General features: G+C 37.3%; 1 protein-coding gene across 17 annotated transcripts in view; it reads left to right on the top strand.

Moving 5' to 3' along the window:
* SIPA1L1 (signal induced proliferation associated 1 like 1) overlaps positions 1-13,076 on the top strand; it is a 372,348-nt gene that overhangs the window by 230,271 nt on the left and 129,001 nt on the right. For all 17 annotated transcript variants that reach the window (XM_081290424.1, XM_081290426.1, XM_081290425.1 and 14 more), the window contains one exon: positions 87-1,886. In XM_081290424.1, the coding sequence (XP_081146550.1) occupies positions 389-1,886 (1,498 nt within the window). In that variant the 5' untranslated portion in view covers positions 87-388. The remainder of the gene's footprint in view (positions 1-86; positions 1,887-13,076) is intronic.

Genomic DNA, 13,076 nt, shown 5'->3' on the forward strand with positions numbered 1-13,076 from the left:
ACTCTGAACCACAATTTTGGCAATTGCATTTTTATTTTAAAATGTGTTTATGAAATGCTTATTCAAATTGTCTTTCTCTTTTTCAGAGAAAGTATGGAATTATGGCAATCACAGAATCCCAGTAATAGAAGTTCCATTCAGTTTTTTCTGAAAGAAAGCCATCTATTAAAGTGAAGGAAAGAAACTGTTGTGGATTACAATGTTTTGAAGATCAGGATTTTCAGTGATTTGAAAATAAATGATCATTTGGCCTTTTAAATGAAAAAGCTTAAGATCTCATGCAACCCTTGTATTTTCTGGAAGCTGTTCTCCAAAAGGGAAGTGCACATTTAAAACACAGATATGATGGTCCTTTCTGTAGGGATTTAAGTCTCCTTGCTTTTACATCATGACCAGCTTGAAACGGTCACAGACAGAAAGGCCTGTGGCCACTGACAGGACCTCCGTTGTTGGCACAGATGGCACCCCCAAAGTCCATACTGATGACTTCTACATGCGCCGTTTCCGGTCCCAAAATGGCAGCTTAGGATCATCAGTCATGGCCCCGGTAGGGCCTCCTCGAAGTGAAGGTTCTCACCATATAACCTCGACCCCCGGAGTTCCCAAAATGGGGGTTAGGGCAAGGATTGCAGATTGGCCTCCAAGAAAGGAAAACATAAAAGAATCTAGCCGTTCGAGCCAGGAAATAGAAACCTCAAGTTGCCTTGAGAGCATGTCCTCCAAAAGCAGTCCTGTGAGTCAGGGAAGTTCTGTTAGCCTCAGTTCCAATGACTCAGCCATGCTGAAGAGCATACAGAACACCCTGAAAAACAAGACCAGACCATCGGAGAACATGGACTCCAGATTTCTTATGCCTGAAGCCTATCCCAGCTCCCCTAGGAAAGCTCTCCGCAGAATACGGCAGCGGAGCAACAGTGATATCACCATAAGTGAACTCGATGTGGATAGCTTTGATGAATGTATCTCACCCACGTACAAGACTGGGCCATCTCTGCACAGGGAATATGGTAGCACATCTTCAATTGATAAGCAGGGAACATCTGGAGAAAGCTTTTTTGATCTGCTAAAGGGCTACAAAGATGACAAATCTGATCGAGGTCCAACTCCAACCAAGCTCAGTGACTTTATCGTTGCCGGTGGCAGCAAGGGTTCCGGTTTCTCTTTGGATGTTATTGATGGGCCCATCTCACAGAGAGAGAACCTCAGGCTTTTTAAGGATAGGGAAAAACCACTCAAGCGACGTTCCAAGTCTGAAACCGGAGACTCATCCATTTTTCGCAAATTACGCAATGCCAAAGGTGAAGAACTTGGGAAATCGTCAGACCTAGAAGACAACCGATCAGAAGATTCTGTCAGGCCCTGGACATGTCCAAAGTGTTTTGCCCACTATGATGTCCAGAGTATATTATTTGATTTGAATGAGGCAATTATGAACAGGCACAATGTTATTAAAAGGAGAAATACCACCACAGGAGCTTCGGCAGCTGCCGTGGCATCCTTGGTCTCTGGACCTTTGTCCCATTCAGCCAGTTTCAGCTCCCCAATGGGCAGCACAGAGGACCTGAACTCCAAAGGAAGCCTCAGCATGGACCAGGGAGATGATAAAAGCAATGAACTTGTAATGAGCTGTCCGTATTTTCGGAATGAGATAGGTGGAGAAGGTGAAAGGAAAATCAGCCTGTCCAAATCAAATTCTGGCTCCTTTAGTGGGTGTGAAAGTGCCTCCTTTGAGTCTACCCTTACCTCCCATTGCACAAATGCGGGAGTGGCAGTACTTGAAGTGCCCAAGGAAAATTTGGTGTTGCATCTAGACAGAGTGAAAAGATACATCGTGGAACATGTGGATCTTGGCGCATACTATTATAGGAAATTTTTCTACCAGAAGGGTGAGTAGAGATCCTTTTTTGTTTATTTTTAAATTTTCTTTTGTTGTCCTCTCTGGAAATAAAAGTATTACATATTAAATATTTTAGCAGTGTGACATAAGATTTGCATGAATTCTTATCTTTCTCAATGGTAAAATATTTAAATAGCTCATTGCAATTTTTTTGCATTTTTTGAGTTATTTTTTCCTTTTGGTATATAAAGATCTTATATATTAAATATTAATTTTTAAATTAAAACCTTTGACTTAATGAATAAAATTACAGTCTTTGTTGTGTGGAAGACTTTGTTATGTCACCTTTGGGCATAAATGTGTAAAGTTGAAAACATTTTAAATACTGCTTTTTTTCTTTAGGGATTGTAAAAACAATCTTACTGCTCCCTTTCATTTTTTAGCACTTTTGCAGTTAGTATAGAATTGTTTCTTTTCTGCCTCAATGTTTGTATTTGTAAATGGGAATTTTAATATATTCTTATCTAGAGGAACTTTAGTGATGAAGAATTAGATTATTTGACAAAAGCCATAGAGCCTATAAGTTCAGAGACATGAATCAAGTTAAATTCCTTTCTTGTCCTTTTCTTGGGGGAAGGATGTAAAAAGATACACACACACACACACACACACGTGTATATATACACACACATACACATATGTGTATGTGTGTATATATACATATACACACATACACATATATATACACACACACATACATATTTGAGATTATACTTTACACAGTCTTACCTCCTACTTCTAAGAATGGAACTCTGATTTGTTGAAGAACAGTGTAATTCCTTAAGAGCTTTCTAATAGAATTTGTTGAATATCATTAAAATTGAGGGATAAGTTTCTGTCATCCAGGTCCCCAGACCAGGAACAGGTGATTCCCAAGGAATGATACACACCTGTGTCCACTAGCTGGCTATGCAGTCTCTGCAGTCAGGTGAGGAGAGCTGTGGTAAGAGGCTGCTATCTGCACACTTGTTACTTCCCACCTCCTGTTCTGGGGTTTTGGGGTTTTGAGTGTTATTTAGGTTTATTTTTCTGAATGAAAGTTTTTTTTTCCCTCTGAGTCTTAAAATAACTTTATGATTTTGGAGTAAAATTTATCTGAAGATTGTTTTCATGATGGACCCTATTCAGGAAGGTTTATTGACAGGAAAAAACCTTGTCTCATTACTATCTATGTTGTGGATCCTGGAATCAGTTATAATGAAAATCTCAGTTTCACTTTCAAACTATATTTATTTTCTCAGAATAATTTTTTGGAGTTAAGATTTAGAAACTATGTGTTTCTTTCACTCTTAGAGGGCAGGATTAATCAAACTTGCCCTCTTGCCACTTGGGACCAGATGTTCTCTTTTGGGGTGAGGGATACCCTGTGCCTTATAGGATTTTAGCAGCATGCCAACAGATTTCTTCGATCCCTGCAGCTGTGACATCCAGGTAAAATTGCCTCTAGCTGATGACTCCTGCTTTACTATGCCTGAGACACTTTTTACAAGTATCTCTGAGCTGTTCTGATGGCTTTGAGGAGCCATCTTGCCTTCAGTGTAACTGATATTGGCGTTGTGATGAGCATGAGAGAGAATGTATTAGTTTTATCTTATTTATATAGTAGTGGGCACTTTTTTTCCTACTAGCCAATATAATAATAATAATAAACATTTTTGATAATTTATGTCCCAAACACTATGCTAAGCATTTGATATGACACACTTTTTCATTTCAATCTCTTGATGTCCATGAAGTAGATACTATTGTTAATCCAATTTTCCAGATGAGAAAACTGGGGCCTAAGTGATAATGCTGTCATGGAACTAATAAATATTGGAGCCAGGATTCCATGTTTGTTCTCTTTGAGCATAGTTGTATTCTTAATCACTATTCTTTGATCTCTACTATGTTAGAATGAAGGGAAGGAGGGAATCTTACTTAAGACACTTTATCTTTCAAAAGTATAGAATAAAAATTTGAACACTAGAGTTCAGAGCAATCCTGCTTACTCATAACAACTCATAATTTTATAAGCCATTAATCCAGCAGTTGCTTATTTCTTACCTAGTATAAACCACAAGAGCAAAAACAGAGATACCAGTAGATCAATCTCAGGACAGAGTCTTTTTCATAATTTTTTTCTTATTTTATTTTTTTGTAGCTATCTTGCCCACATCCAATCCAATGGCTTTTTTTTTTTTTTAGTGACTTGCCTATAGTAAGCCTTCCCAAAGTCTTCAACTTAGCTTTCATAAAAGCAGTATTTATCTTTTATACTCATATTTCATCAACTTTCATAATAATTAAATTTCATAATTAAAATAATAAGTCAACTGCCATCGGCAGGTTTAGGAAGATATATCTGACTGTGTCAGCATGAAGTCCAGCTGTTGGGAGCATAAAATGTGTGTGGCACTAGAGATGGCCCACGTATGCCAGTGGACATTCATCAGCATGGTGTTGGAGGAGCAGTGAGCAGTGGTTAATCCAGGAGGATGGTCCAGAGGAAGCCAGTCACGGAGAGCAGCTGCTCTGATAGCTGTACTTGGGCCACGTGACTTAGAAACTACCACTTGATCATTTGTCATAATATTGTCATATACCACAAATGATGACTGAATAATGCCCTACAAAGCAGAAATTAATTCCTTATAGTATAATTATGTTACAAGTTTATATGTTGTCTGCACTTTTTCTTATAATATAAAATATAAAGAAATAAAATGCTCCCACAATTTTTATTATACAACTTTGATTCACTGAAATTAATGCCCTAACCCATTTCCCCTGATCGGGACCTTAAATCAACTCTTCTTTTTGAAGGAGTACAGCAGTGTCAGATGGGCTTTACCCTCCAGTGCCACAGTGTAGCATTCCTGACCCAGCTGTCACCTCACTCTCTTCATCTCCAGTTTCCATTCTGCTGTTCAGAGCATTCCTGACTTCATTGTAGCTAAGTCTCAAGGGAAAAATTTATTACTAAAAACATTATAGCAACATTGTGTGTAAAACGTGATGATCATATTCACCTGATGAAATTGCAGTTCCTTTAATATAAGATTATTATTTTACAGATTTAAACTGTAGAGTAATCTGACTCCAACATATTAGCCAGATCTATTGCTAGAAAAGTACTGGGCCAGTAGAGGAAACTCGTGGTTTGGACTTACAAAAGTTAGCAATATGGCACTGATGGCCATTTTTGCTAGTGTGTCATACCAAGACTCACACAGGATGAAACAATAGTAGTAATAGAGCCAATGTTTATAATGTTATTACTTTGTGCTTTTTGTAGATCTCCTCACTTGATTCTCCTAGGACTCCAAAATGAACCTGTTCTTGTGAGCAAAGTTCAAGTGATGTGACCATGCCCTCCTTAGGGAGGCAAGGACTAAGCAATAGGATAGGATTCAAATTAACCTGGTCATCTTCCTTTGAAGATATACATATTTTTCTCTTCAGTTTTTATTCATCACTATAACTAAAGTATCAAGGACATTTGTAAGTAGAAAATACTAAGTTGGGAGTAATTCAGTGTTGCCTGTAGATAGCATGATTTGTTGAGGAGAGGACTCTTCCTTATTCTCTGTTGTCCCCACAGAGTCTGAGGCATGTTTTGAATCCCATTCAGAGGTTGTCTTCCCCTGGCAGGCAGGATCTTCTGGGCTGTGTTGGCAGTGGTGTTTGTTGTTCCATGGTCAGTGGTGTTGACAGGCCCATCTCTATACCATGTGGGGCATGGCTCACAAAGTCAAGTTATTGAAGATGTGGTAGGGAAGGGCCTCTGCCTGCTGCCCAGTGGATGGAAGAAACTGCTGTTACAGTTGAAGCTCATCTATGAATATTTTCCCACTCCTAAAAAAAGAGAAACTGATGCTTGCCCACTTAATTATTCTGATAACTCTAAGACACCAAATTCTGTTGTTCTTACTGTTCATTTCCCCCTATAACTCTATGTGGGGCAGTTTGCTGGGCCCTTGGATTACCAGTTTGAAGAGACAAGCTGGATTTCAGTTGCTACTATAAAGTTCAATTTTCTTTCTTTACCTTTCACCCTATTGTAATCAGCCAACTTTAACATACTTTATAAGAATATTTCATGTAATTTCCTATATACTAAAGTGACAGTTTTGGTAATTTTGCTATCAAGAACCATCCTTCAAATTCCAGTCTGTTAAATGAGCAGCATTATGCAGCTGTTTTGTAAATTCTAGTGAATTATTTTATAGTAACATTAGAACATCAGAAAGTAGAAGCAAAAAGAAAAATCGTCTAAATTGAGACCCTGAGAGCCACATTAGTTTCACAGTTCCTGGCTGAACCCTGTAATAGAGCAATTGACAACTAAAACCACAGCACTGTACAGTAGTTGTTATGAAATATACATTATGTTCCTAAAAGATAAAAAAAAAAGGACAAAAAAAAGATAAAGGTTTTTTTCTCAAGCGTTCTTGTGCATATAAATACTTTATGGATGAGGGAGGAACATCTGCAGATACAGTACCCTGGATAATTAATTTTGTCATTTGATGGTATAGGTGTGCTCTGTCAGGTTTCTTTGTGCTTATGCTAACAATTAGTCAGTGGCTTCAATTTTATTCTTGATATGGAGTTAATTTTTTCATTGCTTCAAGTAGAGAAAAAAATGAAGAAACCTCTCAGATGTTGCTAAGGCTGACCTGAGCCCAGGTATAGCCAGCAAGTCTTTTCAAGTTAGAACACCTTCCTAAAGTAGGCAGATCTGGTACACCACTTGCCCAGTAGTCTGCCTGCTATTAAGGCAAGAGCCATGATTCCCATTTCACAGATTCAGAAACTAAATTTTTGAGTGGTTAAGTCACTAGCTTGACATTTAATAGCTAAGAAGTCTTATTTCCATTTTAGATAGGAGGAAGCAGAAGCTTAGAGAGGTTAAACCTTATAAATAGAGGAGGCAGTGCTTTATGAAAAAAAAGGATGAAAACATCGGGGGACAAACTAAATACATTTTTTAAAAATCTGTGCCTGTTTATGCTCCCCGCTCCCTTTTATTTTCCAAAAAAAAAAAAAAAAATCCTTCTAGAAATATAGCAAACTTAGGCTTGAGGAAAGTACTATAGATTGCCTTAGAGTCCAGAATTTTTTCAGGATACTTACCCCAAGAGTAGTTTTCTGACATGAGTAGTTTTATGTCCAGTTAAGTGGTGAGCTCCAGTCAACAAGTCTGAGCCATGTTGTGCTCTGTGCTCTTGAACTTAGCAGTTCATCCTGCCACAGTTAATAGTGAAAGATCTCATACATGTTTATAATCTATTGTTTTAATGCACTTGTTTATGTAATTTTTTATTAAAATTACATAAACTATGTCTACTTCATTTATAGGTTATTAATTCTCCATTATATATTTCTTTGCAGGGAGATTTGTACACTAAACGTGTTTTTGAGAAGCTAACCTTAGGAATGGGTTCTGCTGCCATTTTTCTATGCACTCATGGCTTCCAGTGGCAAGCAGGCTATTAGGCATCCAGGTTTTATATCTCCATTCCTTTGAAAACAAACATACTCCCTTTCCTTAGCTGTGATCACCTAGTCTCTGCACCTTTAGCACACCCTGGAGGGTAAGGCATTCTCAGAACCTCAGCCTTGGTCGCTTGGAGGTTCCTGGGAGTGGTAACATGGACTGTGCTTTGAGCTGCTCTTCCATGTGTTGTACTTTAAAGTCAATATAGACCTCTAGAAGGCCACACCAGCATGGACACTTGACTTTATTCAGGGTCATCTTTTTAAGATGAAGTCATATGAAAATAGTTTGTTTTGCAATAAAACTTATGATGAAAACATTGCTCATGTAGAAAGTTCCATGTTAGAAATTTCTTTTAGAATTTGGTGCCAAAAATTATTTTCTAGCAGCTACCAAACACCTGACTTTCTGATGATAGGTATTTTTTTTTTAACCACATCTACTGTTTTATCTCAACTCCTAGAATCAAGTTCAGTGCTCAGCTGTACAGCCTTCATCATAACATGATTGCTTCAACATTCATCTTTTATTTTCCTGTTATCTTATTATCATGGTTTATATGTTCTTTATGATTAGTAATTTCAAAAATTTTTTTATGAAAAAAAGATATGTAGTAGACATTTATATTCATATGAAATACCTCTGTTCCCAGGCTTTCTCCTCATCCACCTGATGGCTGTCCAGTTGGCATTTCTAAGGAATGTGCATAAATTGAGAGTCACCATTTTTCTCCCTTAATTACTCTCCTTCTGTAAATGCCTCCATTATCATTAGACACTTGGATGTGAAACATTGAAGCTTCAACAATCTCTTCCTCTTTACTATTCTCAGCCTCTTATCCCTTGGCAAGTCCTCTAGAGTCTACATATGAATTTCAGCTAACTTTTCTCTTGTGGTTGAACTGGTTGCAAGTTCTTCCTGGAAGGAAGGAAGGGAGATGAGGGTGTTGTACCTTCATGACTGCCATATATGAATGAATGCTGCAGCATGCCTGCGTGGTTTGGGGCACTGGTAAAAAGAACTGACCCTGTGGAGCTTGCATTATAGTGGAGAGGAACAGTAAACACATCAGACAAAAATATAAGTGGGCTTGTTATAAAAAATAGTCCAGAGATACAAAAAGGAAGCTCCCCGCTAATTCCAATAAATTCACTTGAATCCTTCTGTACTTACATCTTACATACAAATGCAAAATTATTATCCAGTTTTCTATTGATTAAAGTGCCTGATCCTGGTTTCCTAGTTTCACTTTCCAATACTACAAAGAAAGAAAGAGAGAAAGAGAGAAAGAAAAAGAAAAGTGGGGGAGGTGAATGAGAAACTTTGAACATTATTATTATTTTTTTATTTAAAATGATTTCTTAAAATTCTTACAGTCTTTTTACTCTGTAACTTCATTTAGATATGTGGTAGAATTCCTTGATTTCTCCTTCACTTTTTCCTTTTATAACTTCAATGTCTTTCTGTTTTTGTTCCATACTTAATTTTATCTTCTGGATGAGGAGTTGGTATGTAGCTTTGTACATTCCATTATTCAGTATTTTCACTAGATTTTATTTTTGTAGTCATATTTTTATCCCTCAAGAATTCAGTATTTTTGTTTTCCTATAGGTTTTCACAATCATTTTTCTTTATTGTAAAAACCCTCTGTTTCTCTTTTGGTATTAATTTAAAAACTTTTTTCTAAATTTTTTTTTCCTTAAACAACATATATGTTCTTAATTATATATTCTGCTTTTTTTATTGTTTCTCTTCTACACTATTGATTTTTCCTAATTGTTGAGAGATCATGATTACCTTTATGACTAAAGCCTAGGTGCATTGATGTAGGTGATGTGGGTTCCCCTGCCACTCTGTGGAGCTCTTTCCCTAGATGGCCTCCCTAGCATGGGAAGGCTGGGGGCTGATGCTGGTGGAGTAGTATGACCTCTCCACAGGGAGGTGGCACTATGGGGTGAGAGAGTATGAGCAAGGTGCAGGATAGAAACCCACCTGTTGGGGTATGAATTCTCATTTTTTCACGTGTACAGGTTGCAAGATCACATTGATTATACGGCCATGTATATACATATAGCAATACAAGTGTCTATTTATTCTGCTGCCCTTCCTATCCCCCCCACCCCATTTGAATCAAATGTATGATATGTCAAGATCATTGTATTATCATGAACAACTAAAAAAAAAAAAGAAAACCACCTGTTGGTCTGAGTTAAAAGGGCTGTGTTATGTTCCACTCCCACGCATGGAGCTGAGATTCCTTCTGACTCCTTATTAAGCGCACTGGAATAGGTTATTTCCCCTTCCTGTCTTATGCACCTGACAGGCTTGTGCCTATACTCCAGGGTTGTGAAGCCTTTGCAACCCCTCGTTCTCAAAGGTGCAGGCACTCTCCCAGCACTGAGTCCAGTAACCCTGGCACTCTGGGATGCTTTAGGAGGCATTAGTTCATTTTACAAATGAATGAATGTTTGATGCTAAGGTGAAATACATTTATTGAGTTACGGAGCCTGGAAAGGAATAGTAAACAAATCAGACAAAATACATATAGCTTCAGGTATGATCAGTGAGGGTCTTATGTGCATATGGCCTTCCTGAATAGCATCTTGCAGATTTCTGCAGGAAATGAGACCACAGGTAAGTCTTCATGTGGTCATGGTGGTTTTGTGGAAATTAACCAAGACCACCAATTAATCACCATAGACACAAAATGCCATTACTGGGACTGATTTTTACCATTGTAAACTTTAGCAGACACAACTAATGGTAGGTTTAAGACTGCAGAATGTATAGCATTCTCTTGACTATTTTGAATATTTACATGTTTTAATTTCAAACCTTTGTTATAGGCTAAAAATTTTCATTTGATAGTTAAATTAAATTTTTAAAAGATAGTTGTTAGCCTTAGACTAATGCTGGTCAGAAAAGAAAACAAACTCTCATGGATCTGCTAATCTTAATTTTCCCTGTATAAAATAGGGTTTTCCTTTTGTTTTTGAGGTACGAGGGATAGAATACAGGCCTTGCATCTGTTAGGCAAGCACTCTACCTGTAAACTATACCGTCAGCCCTTTTTATTCTTTATTTTGAGACAGAATCTCACTAACTTGCAATCCTCCTGCCTCATCCCCTCTACCTTGGATTACAGACATGTGCTACTGTGCCAAGCTTCTCTATATTTTTTTTTCCTTTAACCATTTAGACAGAATTTATTATCATCAGTATAACTTCATAATAAAATTTTTACCTGTTGTTGTCAAGATAGAAGTCTGTTTGGGACTGCTAAGAAAAATGCTGTGCTGAACCCCCAAACTGCATGCAGTTTTGCAAGTAGACCACCCCCATTTTAGTAGTTACCAGTAGAAAGAAGAATTTCAACCTCAAGAGTCATACGCACTCTGTAAGTGCAGGCAATTACTCTTACACAACAATAATTTCATACAGTGCTTTGGGACAGAAGTCTGGCATGTGGCCAGTCCTCTTTGTAAATGTCCCCATCCATTACTCTGACCTGCTTTTGATTATGATGCAAAGTCATAGGCTACTTATTTCTCATGGAACCTCCACCCTTATAATTAGGATAACCCCTTTGGGAACCGGAGACTGGAAATCTCTGAGTGGTGCTCTTCCTGAAAACATTTATTCTTTAAGCGGTTATTCTTTTACTACCTTCACTTTGGCAAACCTAGAGTTCATTTTAAAAGCAGAATACTTATTATTTTGTTTATTTAATTCTCCTTTTAAGTTATATCCTCTTTCTAACATAGTTAATAGTCATCATAAGATGTAATAAGTTTTACAAAACCAAAACATTTGAACTGTGTGAACCCAACAAGCAGAGAGAAATGGTTTCATAGAATCTCGTGCTATGATGAGTGGTCTAGTTTCCAAATTCTCTGTGTAATGGAAATATTAAGGGTCAGAGTTCATGTCTATGAACTTATAGCTTCCCAAGTAGGCTGTTTTTACAAAGCACGTTAAAACTGGTGAAATAGCTTTAATTCTGGTAAGGTCCATTCTTTGGTCTGCTGACACATAGTGAGGCTCAAGTCTGTGTGCTTGTTATTTGTAGAAAACATCCCCTTTCTGCAGTGATCTGTGTCTTTTCCAGAGAAAATTGAAGAGTTTTTTATTTTCCCTTCTGTATAGTCAGGGTAACTCTAAGATTAGAATGTGAATATTTTTGTGACTTTAGCATATATTGCCATTCTGCTTTCTAAAATGGTTGGTCCTGATCCACATTGCCGCCTTCATGTACGAATATATTACAGCTTCATCCCAGGGCTGATGTTCCTTGTTTTTCCATTTCAGAAAAGTTGTTTCTAATTCTGTTAGGCATGAGATAGTAACTAAGCTTTGTTGGCATCGTGCTTCTTTGCTTTGGGTTTATAATGCTTATTTTCCCTATTTAAAAATTTAATAATCATACAGAAGTATGTTAAGCCATAAATTATAATTGTGTAAATTATTTATTAAAAAATTAAAATGTATTTTTATGTTCATGATCACTCTCAGTCTAGATTAAGCTGGTGTCCCTAGGGAAATGTACAACTAAAATATTAATACACAGCCTACAGATATCATGAAAACCAGTATGAACAATCCAAAATTGCTGGTTGAAAGCCTCTAACTCTGTGACTCTATTATCCTTTTCTCCTTTACAGTAAAATGCTGGGCTTAATCTTTTTCCGCCTGTGTGCAGGTGTGTGTGCAGAGGTGATTTGACTATCATATTTAAATCGGTGGAGCTTTGACCTGTTCACTATTTCTCATCTTCAAGACTGTAAAAAGTTTGTTATTATTAATATATCATCCAAAAATACAGGTATTAATGTAGAATCCTAGTGATGGCAAAAGTATTTATCAGCTATACCAGTGGAACTAACATACCTGATGACTGCCTGGAAATGCTGTTTTGGAAATACTAGCTAGCACTGTCTTTTCAATTAAAACAAAGTGTGGTCATGTATGAGGCCCTGGGTTCAGTTCTCAGCAACACACACACAATATTTGCACAAATAGGTACATAGCACTCTTTATATTATCCCTTTTAAAATTCAAAACCTAGAACTTATAAGAGAACTCCAGGTTAAATACACGCTGAGGTATTGAGTAGAGCATTGAAAGTGGAGGAGGAATCAGTCATGTATGGATGTGTTGTTGGTACCTTTGTCCCTTAACACAGGAAAACCTTGGCTGTATGGCACATCAGGGAATAAAACATTGTATGTGATCTGACTAGATAAATAGTCTATCGCTTCAGGCATCAAATTTTAACTAGTTTTTATTCTTAATAAGATTTTAGAAACTTCTGGGAATGTAGTGCTATATATAATGGCTAAGAAAAAGAGCTTTGAAGTCAGTTGTGTTTCAGTTCTGGTATATATTACTCATGACTTGTCCTCTCTAAACCATAGTTGCCATATCTGTAAAAAAGAAATATCTATATTTTCATGGTTACTTAGTAAAGTGACTTGCTTACCTTTGGTGCACTATATCATTCGAACATAGTGATTGCAGTATTGGTATTGGGCACTCTGGTGGGCCAGCTCTAAATCACTGTATTTGGCAGTGTGATATCAATATTTCAGTCCATTCAGTAGCAGCTTTAGTCAACCTCCTTGAGTCTTCTGTTTCTCCTCACTTTCCCTTTTCTTCCTCTTACTTTCCTCATCCTGAAAAGTACAAGGAAACAGTTTC

The sequence above is a fragment of the Spermophilus citellus genome (assembly GCF_964194105.1).
Source record: "Spermophilus citellus genome assembly, chromosome: 4".
Classification (NCBI taxonomy): domain Eukaryota; kingdom Metazoa; phylum Chordata; class Mammalia; order Rodentia; family Sciuridae; genus Spermophilus; species Spermophilus citellus.